At 47.1% G+C, this 12,428-nt stretch overlaps 1 protein-coding gene across 1 annotated transcript in view; it reads left to right on the top strand.

Annotated features, from left to right (window-relative positions):
- The first annotated feature begins 6,210 nt into the window (after positions 1-6,210).
- The window catches only part of KLHL6 (kelch like family member 6), a 73,265-nt gene continuing 67,047 nt past the window's right edge, over positions 6,211-12,428 (top strand). The window contains exon 1 of the mRNA XM_004713455.4: positions 6,211-6,503. Within this exon, the coding sequence (XP_004713512.1) occupies positions 6,211-6,503 (293 nt within the window). The remainder of the gene's footprint in view (positions 6,504-12,428) is intronic.

Below are 12,428 nucleotides of genomic sequence, written 5' to 3' on the forward strand. Positions count from 1 at the left end.
CATGAGGTGTCCACGGGATTGGGTAACAGGCACCAGAATATCCCAAACAAACAAAAAACCCATATTGTTGAGAACGAGGGGGGAGTTGGAGCAGAGCCCCCAAACCCATCTGTAGACAATGGAGCATCCTTTCACAGAAAGGGTCACAAGGAAGGGATGAGTCAACCAGGGCGCAGTAAAGCACCGATGAAACACACAATGTTCCTCTAGTTCCTTGAGGCTTCCTGACGCCCCACTACCATGACCCCAGTCCCGTCTTTACGTTGGGCTAGACCCCAGCATGTGCACAGCCACAGATAGGAGATAAGAGCTCAGGACCCTCGGAATCCAGGATCAGGAAGGGGAGTAGTGATAGGGGGAAGGTGGGGAGAGAAATAGGAAGAGGGAACCGATAGCAATGATTGACATATAACTCCTGTTTCCCCCCCACTTCCTGCCCCCAGAGGACAAACAACAGAAATGGTGGAGGAATGGAGACAGCAGTCCATGTAAGATATGGAAATAATAATAATTTATAATTTGTCAAGGGGTCACAAGGGTGGGGGGTGGGGTGGGGAAGAGGAGCTGATACCAAGGTCTCAATAGAAAGTAAATGTTTCAAAAATAATTATGTCAACATGTACAAATATGCTTGATGCAATGCAACTATTGGTTTGCATTTCCCACCTGGAGCAAAAGAGAGTGAGTAAAATAAAAAGATGCAAGAAAACAATTCAAAGGACTCAAGGACCACATGAATCCTTGCCTCCATGACCCTGAGAACAGAAGAACTAGATGGTGCCCTGCCTGCCTTCTGCCGACCTCTCTGAAAGAGGTCCTGGATAGAGTGGGAGAGACATCTGGAACAAAGCGCAAAGTGGATAAGAAGACCAGGTTAACTGGTGTGATACAGACTGGTGACGACCCTTCCCCAAGACTCTGACCCTGGGACAGCCTTCCTGGCTCAACTTCCAGGCAAAGATATATGGGCCCATAAGGTGAACAATTGCATAAGGGAGGTATGCACTCCTTAGAACAATCTACTCTCTGAAATTAAAAGGGCAGCATCTACTCAGGGGGAAAGCTCAGAAATGTCATGTAAGAGGCGGGAGCCCTGGTGGTATAGCGGTTATGCATTGGCCTGCACTCCATAAGGTCAGCAGTTCGAAACCATTGGCTGCTCTGTGGGAGAAAGAACAGGGCTTTCTACTCCCATTAACAGTATAGTCTCAGAAACTCACTGTATTAGTCTGGGTACTTTGGAGAAACAAATCCATAGCAACTCATGTATAAAAGAGAGTTTTATGTAAAGAAAATGTGCATCACGAAAACATCCCAACCCAATGCTGCCCAAGCCCACAAGTCCAACATTAACCCAACACCAGTCCACAAAGTCCTCCACCTCACAAAACAGAGGCAATGATGCCGACTTCAGGAGGAAAGCTGAGTCAGTGAACGAACATGCATCTCAGCACTAGCAGGGGTCTCCACACGGCTGCTCCAGCACCCAGGGCTGCATCGGGATAGGTCCATGTAGCTTCTCCTTGGGGATGTCTTGCAGGAAGTCAATCTTGAAAGCTGAAGCAAGGAACTGCTAAGGCAGCTGCACCCGGTGCAACCATCACAAAACAAGAGACCTGAGAACTCGAAAGGCCAGGCTCACCACCCATTTATCCCTCCGCCTTTCAATTAGCCCCACATGTGATTATCGGCCAGGCTGGCACAATTAACTAACTCACTCATGAAGGCAGTTCTACTCTGTCCTGTAGGGTCCTTATGAGTCACCATCAACTGGGTGGCAGAGAGTGTTTATTTATTTATTTAAGCTCAGAAAGTAGGATAGAGATGGGAAAGGACAGATGAAACAGTAAACATAGGAAGGAAATGGGTGGAATGCTGAGACGTGGGGATTGCAATCAGTGCCATGGATCAAAATGTGCAGGAATTGTTGAATCGAAAGCCAATTTGTTCAGTAAACTTCCATCCAATTCACAATTAAAATGGGGTGGAGGTGGGGGTGGGGAACAGTCATTGAAAAACCTATGAAAAAGTTTTACTCTGACACGCATGGGGTCATCAGGAGTTGATATAGCTGCAAAGGCAACTGATGGGTGATGGTGGTGGCTTTGGGAGGCATCTGAAATAGAATAAAGGAACTCGGTGAATAGGATCCCTTATGAATGAGGACGTGTGTCTTATTTCTCTGCTTTGTTTTATTATTTTTTTTGTGTGGGGCAGCTGATGAGAATGGGAGTGCTGTTTATCATTTGAGAGGTTATGGAAGACGAGGTGTCCTGAAAGAGTTTGGTGAGGTGCCGTCGTCAGCCCCATGAGAGATGGTGGTGGCATTATAGAGGTGGAAGTATTGAGCTCTTAGCCAAAGTCTGTGGAGAGTTAGAGCCGTACATGCCTTTGTGGCAGGCACAGGAGGTTCACTGATTGACAACCCTTCCCTGTTGTCTGGGATATTGGAGCACAGATTGTTCAGTGTCTGATTAGCTGCACTGATCTTAGGGAAGGGGTGTGTATAAGTCCAGGTTGACGAGAGAAACAAATTCATTGGCACTCATATGTGTGTAAGAGAGAGATTTATATCAAAGAGCCATTGTTTATTGCAAAATCATCCCAGCCCAGTCCAGATTAGGTTCATAGTCCAATATTAGCCCACATGTCTGATACTAGTCCATAAATTCCTCTTAAGACTCACACAGCACATGCAATGAGGCCGAATGCAGGAAAGGTCGGTGGGTGGAAAGTCTTGTGATCTAGTTGTGGTAGAAGCATCTCAGTGCTGGCATGTGCTGGCATGTGTCTCCAAGTGGCTCCTCCAGCTCCAGGGCTGTGCCTGCCATCAGCATAGCTCCATGTGGCTTGTCAACAGAATGTCAAGCAGAGAGAGTGTGTGCCCTGCCTCCAAGGAGGAAGACAGGAGTTCCCAGAATCTTCAGGAGAAGGCCATGCCCACATGGAGGTATCATTGGCTATGAGCTGATTGACAGGCTAGATTCCACTCCTTTGCTCAAGTTGACAGGAGATTATGTGACTCCCACAGTGGCCTAGTCCCATGGGATGAATCCTGCTTGGCCCACTCCAATCATGATAATCCATTTCTATTTCTTGGGGATTGGTCTGAGGACCAATGGGGGATTTTGTCAGATGGGGTGGTAGGGGGACTTTGGAAACTATTTTCTCCTTTATTACCAGAGAAACCTCATATAAAAGAGGCCTGCTGCTTCCTTGCTGATCTTGACCTAGAGTGTGTGAGAGAGTATTACATTCCACCCTATGGCAGCTTTTGGGTGATCTCACAGAGGTGTCAGAACTGACGTGGTAGCGCTGAACACTACCGCAGCTCTAATGTGACTTTACGTAGAGGAAATTACCCTTGCTGTGAGTGGAGCGTTGTTCAGTTAGCTAGTGTTCCAAGTAAAACCTGATGTTCCCCGGTGAAGAAAACACTGCGTCTCAAGACTGTAGTGTCAACTCCTGCTGAGTTTCCAGCCAGCCCTCACAATTGTGTGGATCATTTCCTTCAAATACACATTGTATGCGTGTGTGTGTGTGTGTGTGTGTGTGTGTGTGTGTGTTTCTGTTTCTCTGGAAGACCCTGCCTGACAGCGGAATGGAAGCTCCAACTCACTGTGGGAAGACATCAATCTCACCAACAAGGGCAAGGAAGGTGCCCCCCTCCCAATGGCAGGAGTGGTAATGCGCCCCCTGAAGGTGCATGGGAATAGGAGTGAGCTAGCAGAGACCAGGTGGGGCCAGCGCCGAGGATTCTCTTGGAGGACGCTGGCGGTAGGGCTGCAGGGTATCACAGTTCCCGTCGCCAGCATTGGTGGCGCCAAAGGGATCCGGGTTCAGCTGCTCGCTTGAGTGGAGTTTCTACTTCCTTAGCATAAAAAAAGGGAAGTTTGTATCTATTCCCATTGCGTGGTAGTGGTGGTGGTGTTAGGTCCCACCAAGTGAATGCCGGCTCTAAAAACCCTGTGCACAGCAGAACAAAACAACCGTCCAGTCCTGCCCCATCCTTACCATCAGCGGTTCTCAACCTCGACCCTTTGGGGGTCGAATGACCCTTTCGCAGGGCTCGCCGATTTATCACAGTAGCAAAGTGAAAGTGATGAAGTAGCAACGAAAATAACGTTCTGGCTGGGGGGTCAGCACCACATGAGGAACTGTGTGAAAGGGTCGCGGCGTGAGGAAGGTGGAGGACCACTGCAGTGATTCTTGGGTGATTCTTAGGCGGTTGCCCATTGTTGCAAATGCCATGCCCATCCATTGGGTGTTAGAAAGATGACAATCGATTAATTCTTGCAACTTTTCTAGCACATAAAAAGCGAAACCCATGGCCATCAGGTCGATTCTGACTCGTGTGTCCCTTCGCAGGGTTTCTGAAACTGTCCGTGTTGACTGGAGCCAATCGCATCAGCTTTCTCCTGAGCAGTGGCTGGTGGTCCAGAGATTTGAACCATAGATCTCATGGTTCCCTGACATTGCTACCAGGGCTCTGAACATTTTGAGCCCATAGTAGGGGTTAATAAAAGATGGGGAAGAGTGGTGGTCTAGTGGTAGCATCCTTGTCTTGCATGCGGGAGATGGAGGTTCAATTCCTAGCCAGCACCTCCAACATAGCCACCACGAACTGTCTGTCAGCGAAGGCTTGGCTGTGGCGGTGATGCTGAACAGATTGTAGCAAAGCTTCCAGACTAAGCCAGACTAGGAACTAGGGCCTGATCATCACCTTCCAAAAACCAGCCTGTGAAAGCCCTTATGTAGCACAACTGTCCATTCCAGTGTGCCCAGTGTTGCCTTGAGTCAGGATACCACCACTGCCACCAATTAAAGTTAGAAACGACTATGTACGTGAGACCTGCAGAAATAATGGAAAGATAGTACAATCCCACAGGGGAGACGCAGTCCGTGGAGGCTGGGTGAGGTCAGCCCATTTGGGGGCTTTGGGGGAGCAATTTGATGTTCTACCCTGATTGGCCAGTTAAGAGGCAACCCCCAGGGCATGGAGTTCAGGAGGCCATTTCTCCTCTGCCTTCAAAGGCACATGTGGAAGTTATATAATCTGGTGTCCATTTGTATTAAGAGGATTAAGAGTGAAGAGGTGGAATCTAGTCTGTCAATTGGGTCATAGCCAATGAGACATCTGTGTGGGCATGGCCTTCTCCTGAGGATTCTGGGAACTCTTATATTTCCTTCTTGGAGGAGGGAGACACTCTCTCTCTCTCTCTCTCAGCTCACTCCCTTGGAGACATTTCTGAGGAGAAGCCACATGAAGCTACCCTGAGGCAGTCAGAGTTTCAGAGCTGAAGGAACCACGTGGAGACCCCTGCCAGCACTGAGATACTTACAACACCACTGGATCCACAAGACTTCCCACCTACTGGCCTGTGATCTTCCTGCATCTGCGTCACTGCATGTGTCCGAAGAGGACTCTATAGATTGGTATCGGACATATGGGCTAATATTGGACTTCTGGACTTGATCTGGAGTGGGCTCGGATGTTTTCTCAATATTTAACTGCTCTTGTATAGAAAGCTCTTTCTTAGACACATACGAGTATAAGAAAGTATTCATACACATATGGATTTGTTTCTCCAGTCAACTCAGCCTAACACAGCCCATCTGAAACAATAGACTTTTTTAGGGGAAGGTTAATGTTCACCCTGACCTTGTTTCCCTCGAATCATCCGGGAGAAAGGCAGCGTTGTATAACGCTGCTCACCAGAAAAAGGAGCGGCAGAGATTAAGTGAGTCCCCCAAGGTCCTAAGGGATTGAGTGGAGGCTTCCTGTGGGACCTCAGACTCCCCAGAGGAGCAAGGGTTAGACTCTCCTCATTGTACAATCGATACCTTGGCTTCCAGAAGCACCAGGGCTGCAAATGTCATGATCCAAACCAGAGACTGACTTCCTGCTCCCGGATATGAGGTGGGAGAGGGACAAAAATAACCACAGCGCTCTGACGGCAGATTCTGAGAAGCCGCCCTTCTCTGCCCGGCCCCCTCCCACACTCCCATTAGAAGTGGGTTCTAGCCCTTCTCTAACTTACAGAAAGAAGAAGGATAGAAATGGCCAGTATTTGTAGTAACAGGATGAGAAAGTGCGAGACTTCCTGTTATGTGTGTGACAGCTGGTGATAAGTGGAGGCCCCAGCACAGGAAATCCGCTCCGCTTCTGCAAGGTGGCCCGGCTGCAACTTGGGCGCGCCTTCAGTCTGGATGTGGATGGCGGGACAACGGGACGCTTGGACCATGGATGACGTGGTAGAGAGGAGTTTGGAAGGGCCCATGGCCCCTTCTACAGATGAGCCCACCTGCAAAAGGGGAGAGCTGGTAGAAATCTTAAATGGGGACAAGGTACATTTTGACGACACGGGACTCTCCTTAATTCTTCAGAACGGCCTGGAGACCCTTCGCATGGAGAACGCCCTCACGGATGTCATCTTGTGTGTGGACATCCAGGAATTCTCCTGCCACCGCGTGGTGCTTGCTGCGGCCAGCAACTACTTCAGGTCAGAACGCCCCCGGGTCGGAGGCAGATTGGGTGCCAGGTGCAAGGGAAATCTGTGTTGGCGTGAGAGCCCGTGCTGCCGGCATGTATGGCTCGTCTCTTGGTGATGGTCTGTGTGTATACTTCAAAGAGACAAGAAAAAAAGCCATAGGGCATGCGGATTTAGGTTGCGTTAAAAAACGAACAATGATGAGAAATACAACCTTCCTCTAGTTCCTAAAGGTTTCCTCCCCGCTCCCACTACCATGACTCGAATTCGATCTTGCAAGACTGGCTAGACCAGAGGAGGTACACTGGTACAGATAGGAACTGAAAATACAGGGAATCCAGGGTGGATGAGCCCTATAGGACCAGTGGTTTGAGTGGCGAAACGAGGGTAAAGGGAGAGTGGGTAGGAAAGAGGGAACCAATTACAAGGAACTATATGTGACCTCCTCCCTGGGGGACAGACAACTGAAAAGTGGATGAAGGGAGACGTCGGACAGGGCAAGATATGACAAAATACCCATTTATAAACTATCAAGGGCTCATGCGGGAGGGGGGAGCGGGGAGGGAGGGGAAAAATGAGGACCTAATGTCGGGGGTTTAAATGGAGAGAAAATGTTTTGAGAAACGATGTACAAATGCGCTTTACATAATTGATGTGTGTATGGATTGGGATAACAGTTGTATGAGCCCCTAATAAAATGTTGAAAAAGAAAAAAAACAACAACAAAACAAACCAAGATGTTCCAAAATGTGTGTGTGTGGGGTTGGGGGGTGGGGGTGTGGTGAGAGAGAGAGAGAAAGGCTGTGTGTGGGTTCTCCTGTGTAGCCTGACCCTTGCAAGTATAGTTTTCCAATGAGTAACTGTATATTTCCCTAAAAAGACAGAAGATTCTGTGAAGACAGACACCATCCTTCCTATATTCATTACATGAAACTCAAAAGGGATGCTAACCATAGTTCCCAAACCAAACCACTGCCATTGAGTTTATTCTGACCCATGGGACAGGATATATATATATATAAATGTATCAAGCATCATTTTACCTTGCATATATTTATTCACAAGATTTACCATTGTTCATAATGTATTCATTAATTATGTTTCTTTTGTATATATCTAAATAAAATTTTAACATTTTTCTTGTTAAAAAAAAAAACGAATTCAGCACAATTTCAAAGGATCTGATACGAACCTTCTGTGATTATGACCTTGTGCCAGAGAACGGAACAATTCACTCAAGCCGTGTGTTTTTTAATTTTATTTTTTTCCATTGAGCCTGAGGTCTGTGTTGGAAACACGATGTCTTTGTTCATCAGCAGAGGTGGAGCGAAAGAATGCGGCTCCTCTTTGCAAGTTGTAAAATGACTTGTTAAGGATCAGGAGCGTCTGTGTATACAAGGCTATTAACCAAAAGATCATCTGTTTGAACGCATTGGCCGCTAATGGACAGTCAGACTTCAATGAAGATTGTAGCCTTGGCAACTCCATAGGGAAGTTCTAGTCTGCCCTACAGAGTTGCATGAGTTGGCACTGACTTGATGCCAATGGGCTGGGTGGAAAGAGACGGGGAAGTTACAAAGGTGCCTTGGAAGTCAGAGGTTCATAGACCCAATCACTGTGTGTGCTCACAGCAGGGAGATGTGGAGTCAGCAGACCTGGGTTCCAGTTCACACGGCCAATTCTTAACTGTGTGACAGAAGGCCAGTCTCTTAATGTAAGGTGTGATGTGTGTGGGGGTGGTGGTGGTGGTAGGGCGGTGCGTGGAATGAGGACTACCTGTCAGGATTATTGGGAGCATTAGATCTGAGTGGGGGAAAGGGTCTTACACAGGGCCTAGCATACAATTGTTGAAACTCTTCCCCCGATTCTGCTGGGTTCAGCTCGTGGGCTCCCCCCCCATAGAAGCCCCTGCACTGGGGCTGTCTTGGCCGGTAGTGGGTAGACCTGCAGCGTACCAGACAGACCCAGTCAATCTGATCGGCGTTTGCAGCAGTGCCATGAAGGTGGCTACTATTCCTTTCACAGATGAAGAAATGGAAACAGAGCACATTCTAAAATCCTTGTTTGTTAGTTTGTTTGCTGATAAAAATGGCTGCCAAGTTTGGGGCTTCATTCCACAGAGAGTAGATGAAAGGTAAAGCCCAGACAGTGATGACAATGGGTTAACACAGACAAACACATGACTCACCAGGATTGGTCACAGGCTCAACCTTTTTCAGGAATGCATGAAAAGTCAACCACCGTCAGTGCTCCAGGCTAGGTTGTTGATTGGTTTCCTGTCTCTTTTGGACCGCTGGAACACTGCTAACGTGATTGTTGGTGCTCAGCCTGCCTCCGGAGCAGGCCCCCTGGCTGGCTGCTCTTGAGAAAACCACTGCTTTTCTTTGGGTCTCTGGATACAGACCCATTTATGTGAGCCCTGGTGCTGTCGTGGTTACATGTTGCCCTGCCAACCACAAGTTCAGCAGTTTGAAACCACCAACCGCTCTGCAGGAGATAAATGAGGCTTTCAGGGCAGCTCTACCCTGTCCTATAGGATCGCTATGAGTCAGCATCGACTCGATGGCAGTGAGTTTGATTCCAACTCACAGTGACCCCGTAGGACAGTGTGGAAATGTCTCATCGGGTTTCTAAGGCTGTAATCTTTACAGAAGCAGACTGCCTCAGCTTTCCTGTGCAGAGCAGCTGGTGGATTTGAACAACTGAACTATTGGGTCCTAGCCAAGTGCTTAACCATTTTGACATCAAGGCTCAGGATACGCATCTCCAAATACAACGTGTTTGAACATGTTTGAGCTCAGGCCCGTCTCGATCCCGCTGATCTAAGACACTCAGAGAAAGAAGGCTTGCCTGTCATCGTCGTTGGTATTTTGGAAAACCTGGAAGTTGTTTGTAAAATGATGTGGGTTCTCTTTCTCTACTCATTGAGAAAATAAATATTATCTACCAAGGGATTGAACCATAATCTCTTTAGCCAGTTCCTTGTTTTGATGGTCCTTTGGGCTGCTCCTGACCCTTTGCTATGACAATGTTGTAACGAATAGCCTTATGCGTGTGCCATTGCAGATGCAGGCAGGAGTCTGTGGGATATGCTTTTAGAGGAGGAATTGCTGCATCGAAGCGCAGGGCATCTGCTGTGTTAGTGGACATTTCCAGAGACTTAGAGACGGTCTCTCTGCCATTTCTCAGAAGAGGTGGTAACAATGAGAAGTTAGAGGTGCACCTGGGGGCAGTGTGTGTGTGTGTGTGTGTGTGTGTCTGTCTGTCTCTGCCCAGACTGTCTGGTTGAGAAGGGAAATTCCTTCTATTCTTTTCTTGAGAACTGGGCCTTCTGATTTGTATCTTGGCATTTCCACCATGGCTTTTCCTCTTGTAATGAGTACGGTCCTGGAGATAAGATTCTTTTGTTCTGCCTGTGGCTAAGAATAGCTTCTCTTTGTGGAGCTTTCCACGAGAGTCGAACTGTTAACTCCATAGGGTTTCAGTGGCCGATATTTTTGGAAGCAGATCACCAGGCCTTTCTTCTGAGGCACTTGTGGGTGGACTCAAAGTTCCAACCTTTCAGTTAGCAGCTGAGTGCATTAACTGTCTCTACTCCCCTGTGTCCCATCCATGGAAACCAAACCCACTGCCATTGCATTGATCCGGGCTGATACTGAGGCTGTACATTGATGTTGGAGCCGCCAGCCTCACCTTTTTCCCACGGAGCACCTGGCAGTTCCGAAAACTCAACATTGATATCGCTTTTCTCCCCCATAGTCCTCTTTAATCTTCCAACATCATGTTAACACACTTTTTGGTAAGTCCATGTTAAGAGTTTACACCTTGCCATTACCTGCCCAAAGCTTAATCCACTGTGCCACCAGAACTCTTACACATATGCTTTGCTATTTAATCCCTACAGTGATTCTTTAAAGTAGGGGGTTTTATCCCCATTTTACAGATGAGAAACCCAAGCTGCAGTGTCATGGTGGATAAGGAGAAGCCACTCTGGGATTTGCATTTAGGAGGGACATGGAGCCTGGCATTGCCTCGTTACTTCTCTAGCCTTTGCTGCCAAGGTTCTGAAAGGGCTTGGGGGCAAAGTTCCACTTATGCTCAGCCTTTAGAAGACCGATTCATCTGGCTCTGTCTCAGGAGGTGCCAGACTCAGCCCTGCACACTTTGGAGGGCCCAGAACCTGGGGATGTCAAATGATGGAGGTGCTTTTGTCTTTATTCACTGAGAAAACAAATATTGTCCGATGGGTGACGGAGCCATCCTTTACAGAACCTGCCCTGTTTTGATGGATCGTCGGGTGGTTTCTAATCTTTTTGCTACTACATTGTTGGCATGGTTGATGCTGTCCGGCTTTTATTTTCCACGGTTGCAGGAGCATCTGGGGTTGCATTTCTAGAAGAGGGTTTGCTGAGTCCAAGAGCAATACAACTGCAGACTTGGTAGCTATTGCCCGAGTCTTCTAGAGCAGGGCTGAGTCATTCGGTGCAAACTCAAGCCAGTGACTGTTTCTATACAGCATTGCCAACAGAGGGTGTTCTCAAACTTTGGATTTTTAACAGTTTGGTAGATGAGAAATAGTTTCTCGGCACACTTTCAATTTGCATTTCTCTGATTTGGAATCGGGCCTGACATCTTTTTATAAGCCTAACGGTCATCTGCTTGTCTTTTGCTTTGAATTGCCTCTCCATGTCCTTTCTAAATTTTGCATGCTTTTTTGGGGCCAAATTCTATTTTTATAGAAGACTTGCAAATGTCTAACAGTCAAATAGTATTTTTAAAGGTATCTAAAGTATTGAAGTCAAAAAGTATTTCTTTAAAAGTAGTCATAACGAAAGACAAAACGTTTGCTTCCCCCCACTCACACACTTCAGTCTTGCTCTCGGAATTTCCCAGTTTTTACTCCTTTAGCGATTTCATCTCCTGCCAACTCTGTATTTCCATGTAAGGTGCCTGCACCGCTTTTTCTGCATCTCTCAGTATTAGATAGCACGAACTGATTTCTGATGCTGTCAGATAAAAACTCAACATTGATATCGCTTTCCTTCCCCATAGTCCTCTTTAATCTTCCAACATCATGTTAACACACTTTTTGGTAAGTCCATGTGAAGAGTTTACATTATTATGTCCGTGAAACCATTGTCCCCTGCTGAGCCAAATCGTATGATTCTATGATTACACAGCCTTTCTGATAAACCTTTGTCTTTCTCCAAGTTAACAATTCGCTCTTTTTTCCATTTGCTTATCGAATTGAGTATCTTTTGCTAACAGCCATTCCCAAGCCTCTTTCACGGGAAAGAGAATCTGCATTAGAGAATCTACCAGTTCTATTTTCGTTCATTGGGGTTGCTAACTGGGAGGTCAGCAATTTGAAACCACCAGGTGCTCCAAGGGAGGAAAACGTGGCTTTCTGCTCCTCTAAAGAAATGGAGTCTCAACAACCCAGAGGAGCTGTTCCATCCCGCCCTCTGGGTCGCTATGTGTTGGAGGTGACTTGATGACGTGAATTTGACTTTGAGTGTTGACCTGCGGCCCAGCTGCTTCCCCACCAGCCCAGTACTTCTTTGGACTCCCTCGTACATTAGAGCCTTTCCTCTTCATCCACATCTTTCTCTGTCTTGGCCGACTCTCTGACTCTGATGGGCCAAATCCTTCAGCAGCATCTTAAGGAAGAGTGTCTGTGAAGTACATCTTCGACACCTGGCATGTTTAAAAGTATTTTTTTTAAAATTATTTTATTGGGGGCTCGTACAATTCTCATCACAATCCATCCATCCGTCCATTGTGTCAAGCACATATGTACATTCACTACCCTCATCATTCTCAAAACATTTGTCCTCCACCTCAGCCCTTAATATCACTTGCTCATTTTCCCCCTCCCTCCCCACCCCCTCCCTCATGAACCCTTCATAATTCACAACTTATTATAGTTTTGTCATA

The sequence above is a fragment of the Echinops telfairi genome, unplaced genomic scaffold (assembly GCF_000313985.2).
Source record: "Echinops telfairi isolate 266 unplaced genomic scaffold, ASM31398v2 ScPeMD7_7407;HRSCAF=8445, whole genome shotgun sequence".
Lineage (NCBI taxonomy): Eukaryota > Metazoa > Chordata > Mammalia > Afrosoricida > Tenrecidae > Echinops > Echinops telfairi.